This window comes from Brassica oleracea, chromosome C8 (assembly GCF_000695525.1).
Source record: "Brassica oleracea var. oleracea cultivar TO1000 chromosome C8, BOL, whole genome shotgun sequence".
Classification (NCBI taxonomy): Eukaryota; Viridiplantae; Streptophyta; class Magnoliopsida; order Brassicales; family Brassicaceae; genus Brassica; species Brassica oleracea.
In genome coordinates this window covers 18,231,016-18,237,027 of record NC_027755.1, presented here as the reverse complement: position 1 = coordinate 18,237,027, position 6,012 = coordinate 18,231,016, and the positions used below count along the sequence as shown (strand labels likewise).

Sequence of the window (6,012 nt, the reverse complement as noted above, 5' to 3'; positions counted from 1 at the left end):
GACGTCGAACTGTCAAGTCGCTCCCGATACCTTGACAGTTCCAGCACATATTGACTAAGGAAGAGGATTTGGACCGGGACGAAAATCCGATCCTTTCCTCCTCGAAGCTGGTATGATATTTGTGTGCTGTTGAGTTCCGGTCTTTGGCCCCTATGTTCCTTTAGCTGGGCCAGTAGTAGTTGAAGCTTTACGCCTAGGAGAGTTCTGGCCTTTTGTGACTCTTCTTTTCTTAACACTGACTCCTTAAGTTGGGCTCCTGACAATTCGCTTCCTTGAGCCTGAGGGTATGCTCGCCTTTCCCTTCTCAGCATTAGCGACGAGTTGGGGCACATCAGCAGAGCGCAGAGTCATCATCTCCGTCCCATTCAGATCAGGCTCAGGGTTATTCCTTGGTCCAAGTCTCAGTGAGACATGAATTCTGTCTTCGTTCAGAGACCGGATAGGAGATCTATCAGTAATACCTTGTTGATCATTCTCACCCATTGGCCTCTTATCTTTTGAGCAAGACGGTCTACTACTTCCTCCGAAAGTCTGGAGGTTTAGGTTATCCTCTAAATACTGGATATCAACTTCTTGCAGCCTACTAGAAGTTGAGTTAGCGACTCCATCCTGGAGTAACGGGATTCTGACCTCCGGTTACGATAATCTCTCCAGTGCAGATCTTCTTTCACTAGAGTGGTTTCCCCTGTTTTCAGATCTTTGATTTGCAACTGGGGTAACAAGCTGAGTAGAGAGACCTTCCCTCTGAGGTCGTGGGGAAGGTGTATGAGTCGCTTGTGAGTGGCTTAATCGCTGAGGAGTAGAGGATTTTGCTCCTGCAATAACCATTCTCCATTATGTTCTTAGTGCTGATGTGTAGCTTTTGGAGTGGTTTTCTCTTTGAGTAGCAGCCTCGCTTTCCTTAGTGAAGGATAAGCGCTCTCTAGCAGAAGGTCTCCCAAGTTGGTCACGGTTTGTTTGAGAAGAACCATGCCTCCTATGGGGGTCTCTTCTGATGTCATAATCATAAGGAGGGTTTGTTTCGCTTCTCCAAGAGGAATCTTTATGCTCTTCGTTTTTCCAACGAGTAGAGGCAGCAAAGTTTTCGCTCGGGGCCCAGTTTAGATTCCTGGAGCCTTTCTTCTCATTTTTCCTTCTTCTATCCGCCTCTAGTCTTTCCAGGTACGGTTTTGAGAAATTCCTAGACGGGATTCTCTCCCATCTCTGTTTTCCTTCCTGAGAAACGTTGGACAAGCATCACCTTCATGAGTCAGGGAGAGACAACGGAAACAATGTTTCTCAAGGTTTTCGTATTCAAGCTCTACTTCTTTTATCTCTCCTGAAGGTAAGCTGATATCAAGTTTCATCTCAAGAGGTTTCAGTCCATTTATGGAAACCCGAACTCTTCCTCTATCAACATCCCAATTCTCTACTGGTCCTAGTTCCTTTCCAATGGCTTTTAGCGCATCCTCCGTCCAGTAATGGAGCGGTATACCGTGAACAGAGATCCAGAACGGGATTAGAGCCGGGAAGTTGTCGGAGACAATTGGCTCCCACCTCTGGAGGATCAACATCCATCTTTTGAAGTGGTAAGGGCCTTTTGAGAGGATGAGCTGGAGGTCTCTCTCAGTCTCGAACTTGAACTGGAACAGGTAAGGACCCAGAGCTTTACCAGTAATCTGACCCGCAACATTCCAATGGTTAAGGAAGAAGTCCACCAGGGCTTTTGTCTTTTGAATCGCCGGGTTAGTTACTCTACCAATGAGAGTCAGCTCATGTTTTTCAATTAGAGCATTGTTATTTGAAGCCGGTATTATAACTGGTGGTCGTTTGACCTGTTTTTGCTGATCCTGAATCCATTTTTCTTTTTCTCCTCTCGACAATCTGTGTGCCATTTATACTGTAGAGAGAGATATCTGATAATAAATGACCGTAGTAAATGTTGAGCGGTTGATCCGAAAGCTTCAGTAAAACCTTAATGACAAGGTAAGAAACTGCACAAGACAGTAAAGGGAGTAACTAGAGGAAAACAGGAACCATGCTCTCTACCCAAAAAGGTAAAGGTCCGAAAGAAAACACCGAAAGGTCACTAGGGTGAAGAGCATGTCTAGGGTCTGGGTTTAAACTGTTCATCGTTCTTCAATATTAAAAAACTCTATTAAATTCAGATTCAATCAAATAAATAATTCAACTTTGAGATAGAAGATCATGTATAAACAACAAGAAATATAAGTCCACATAATTAATTGAGATTTAGTTAAAAAAAATGAAAACATACAAAATGAATTCAATATTAATATCCAATTAAATGGATTAGTATAAAATATAAAATTTAATATTAAAACAACATTATTAAGAATACATATTAACCCGCATAAAATGTCGATCCACATCTAGTGATAAATATTTATATAGATACATGTGAGAAATTGATTGAGATACCTTTAACTAATGATGATCTAATGATTTGTAAAATATTAATTCTTATGTAATAGTCTAAATAAGTAAAATCCGAGCTTCAGATTTGTTTCTCGGAATTCAAAATCATCCATGTGCCACGAGCGCACAACCAGATGTCTGATTTTTTAGCTAAGACTGTTAGGACCTTTCACAGGGAGTTACTTTTCATTGGTTGTTCTGTTCCGATCTGGTTACCCAGACCACCTCAAGCTTGAGTAATACAATGGCCGTTAGACGTAAAAAAAAAAAAAAAAAAAATAGTAAAAACCGAGCATAGCGTGTCCAATTCTCAGATTTGCTGTCCAAATGATAACATATAGAACAACTCCGTAGAGATTTTAATAATAACAAAACATATACAGTAGAACCTCTATAAATTAATATTCGATAAATTAATAATTTCTATAAATTTTAAATTTCGACGGTCTCAACTTGGACCGATTTAAAATTTGACACAAATTAATAATTTATATGTATACATATTTTATATAAGTAAGAACCTATTATTATATTGTTTATTTTATTTCACAACAAAATTATCTTTATATTTTGTTAACACTTAATATATTTTTGATGAGATTTAGCAATACTATTTCTAAAACCACATTTAAGTTCTATGCAATATATATAATATACACCAAATAATATAATAAAATTAATATAAATGTCAAATTTTAAAAAATAATAATTAATGTCTATACACTAAAATCAAATATTATTCTTATATTAGAATAAATATATCGTAAAATAAGAAATCTAATTAAAGAAATTTTCATAAATTAATATTTCTATAAGTTAATAAAATTTCAAAGTCCCAACATTATTAATTATAGTGGTTCTACTGTAGATACATAAATATACGTAGAAATTTTTGTTATTATTAATTGTGGTGCGGTGTAGTTTGTAAACATTTGAAGTCTTAGTATATTTGTGGTTTTCAAACAAAAAGGGGTATATTTGTGGTTTAAGTGCATTCCTATAGGTATCGATGATGGTGTTGTTGTGTTCGTAATTCAAAAATTGGTAAACTAATATTTTACGTTGTATCACTAGCAAAAATTGGTTCCGAATTAGAAAAAATTAAGGTCTAAAGTCCAATTCTTTTGGTTTTAAAAAATAAATTAAACATTACTTGTCCATAAAAAAATATTCCAAGCATTGACACACAAAAGAAAGAAAAAGGAAATACACAATAAATCTGGCAAATTGTAAATTTTGAAAAAATAATAAAACTAAAATAAAAGAAATATAGTATAAAAGTGAATAGATTACTTTTATTTATTATTTATTGAAATTGTAGTGGAACTATTTGTTTTGTATTTTTTATTTTTCTTAGAATTTAATTTAAATGATAAAAATTTATAGAATTAATGTAATAATTATATCATATCATTTTATTCCAAAAATGAATAATCGTGTTATAGTCTAAGTCAAAGCAAATAGTCTGAGTCAACAATAAATATTGCTGAGTATAGTATAATAGACACGTATGAGAAGAAGATTATATAATACAAATATATATATATGTTAAATATTTCGAACTATTCAATTTCATAAGCAACATCTAGGAGAAAAAGAAAAAATACAATACAAATTACAACAAAATTATTAAAATGGCTTCATCAAAGACATGTTTTTTTCTTGTGTTCTTATGTCTCGTTGTTCTCTTCTCATTTTTAAAAATAGGTTAATCTTCTGATATAATATAATTTTTTCATATTTAGTTCATAGAGTATCTCTACTTTAATATAATATAGACTATAATGATAAACTTATAAAAATAACATATTTTATACTTTTATTTTAAGATAAAATTTAAATTAACATTAATTATAATAATATTATATTACTAATTATGAAATTAATTTATAAATTATTTTATAAAAAGTATATATAAAATGTTTGGTAGGATATTGTTAGATATTTTTCAGATGATTTTGTTATAACTAAAAACAAAACCCAAATTTATTGTCTAATTTGATATGTTATCTTTATTGACTGTTAATATTTTGATATAAATAATCAAATATATCACATTAATTAATTTATAGCTATATATATATATATGTGTGTGTGTGTGTTAAATATTTGAACTATTCAATTTCATAAGCAACATCGAGGAGAAACACAATACAAATTAAAACAAAATTATCAAAATGGCTTCATCAAAGACATGTTTTTTTCTTGTGTTCTTATGTCTCGTTGTTCTCTTGATTCCAAGTATGAAGAAATAATTTTGCTTTTTATATACGGCGTTGTATTATATATCTCCTTTCATACTTATAACTGTATATATCATATTATATATGAAGTAAATGACGAAAAATATTCAAGTATTCTGTTATGTTTTTTTTAATATAATACACTAAACTTTTGTTTTAATTATAAACTTCAGAATCTGCACAAGCGGAAGGTGGTGGAAAGCCCTATATTCAAGGAGGTCCCTGCTCGCAATTTCCAGACTGCAATCAACATTGCATTGACTTAAAATATCCAGGTGGAGGAAAATGCATCAAAGTGGGTCAACGTAGCGATTATTTGACATGTGCCTGTTTTGAATAATCTTATATGATAACATGTTTAAGATATTGAGCGAATGTTAAAATATTAATAAAAATGTTACAAATATTTTTTAAGATGCTTTTTATAGTAGAGTAATTTTATTGAGATTAGAAAAAAAAACAAAGTCTCAGACAAACATTAGAACATACTATTACATAAATATATATAGTAAAAACAATAGAAATTAATAAATAAATAGTTGATTACTTTATATTTTGACCAATCAAAAAAACGATATAGTAGTATAAATTTATATGATCTGCATTTATTTATAGTATTGATTACTGTTTAAGTTTAGATTTTTTCTTATAATAATTAATCCAGTATGGTCTATAAATTTTATTCTTGCCTGCTGAACATATTCATTATTCAAAAATTATATTATGAGATTTTTGAGCAATTGAGCTGAAGTATAACAACTAAAGAATTAATATAACAACTCATTATTATTATTTTGATAATTATAGGTCTTTTTTTTTGAAACACAACTATAGGTCTATTATTTGATAAAATTAGTATAAAAATTATCAAGCATGTCTGTACATACTTAAATTTAGAGAAAATTGGAAAAAAAAGACACTTTGAACTTGGATTTGTCACACTAAGATTTGTACAAGATTTTTTTAGGAAAATAGGATTTTTGTTCCTCTAAATACCAAACTACCCTTAATTTACCAATTAAGTAGAATTAAAATATATATTAAAATTTTCGTAATAATTTTTAAATGAGTAAATATTAAAAGTTTAAATAAAAATAACAAAACTTTAAAAAAAATAACAAAAGGGAAACTTTTACCCCGAGACCATAATTTCTTTTTCTCCTCCTCTTCTCCGCCGTAGAAGAAAGCCCCTTCCATGGCGATTACGGAGAGAATCCTTACTCTTCGTCGGAGTTTCATCTACCGGTAGTTTCGAATCTTGCTTTTGTCATCTTCCTCTTCGATTTCACTGACGATACAACGAAATCTAAGTGTTCTTCCTCTTCGTCGGAAGGGTCAAATCGAATTACGA

General features: G+C 31.6%; 1 protein-coding gene across 1 annotated transcript; it reads right to left on the bottom strand.

Annotated features, from left to right (window-relative positions):
* Window positions 1-834: 834 nt before the first annotated feature.
* On the bottom strand, window positions 835-1,874 carry LOC106308828. The gene is made up of 2 exons (XM_013745945.1): window positions 1,305-1,874; window positions 835-1,215 (listed from the first exon to the last, which is right to left on the bottom strand). Exons 1-2 carry the CDS (start codon window positions 1,872-1,874, stop codon window positions 835-837), a joined length of 951 nt encoding a protein of 316 aa, XP_013601399.1.
* Between the last annotated feature and the right edge of the window lie 4,138 nt (window positions 1,875-6,012).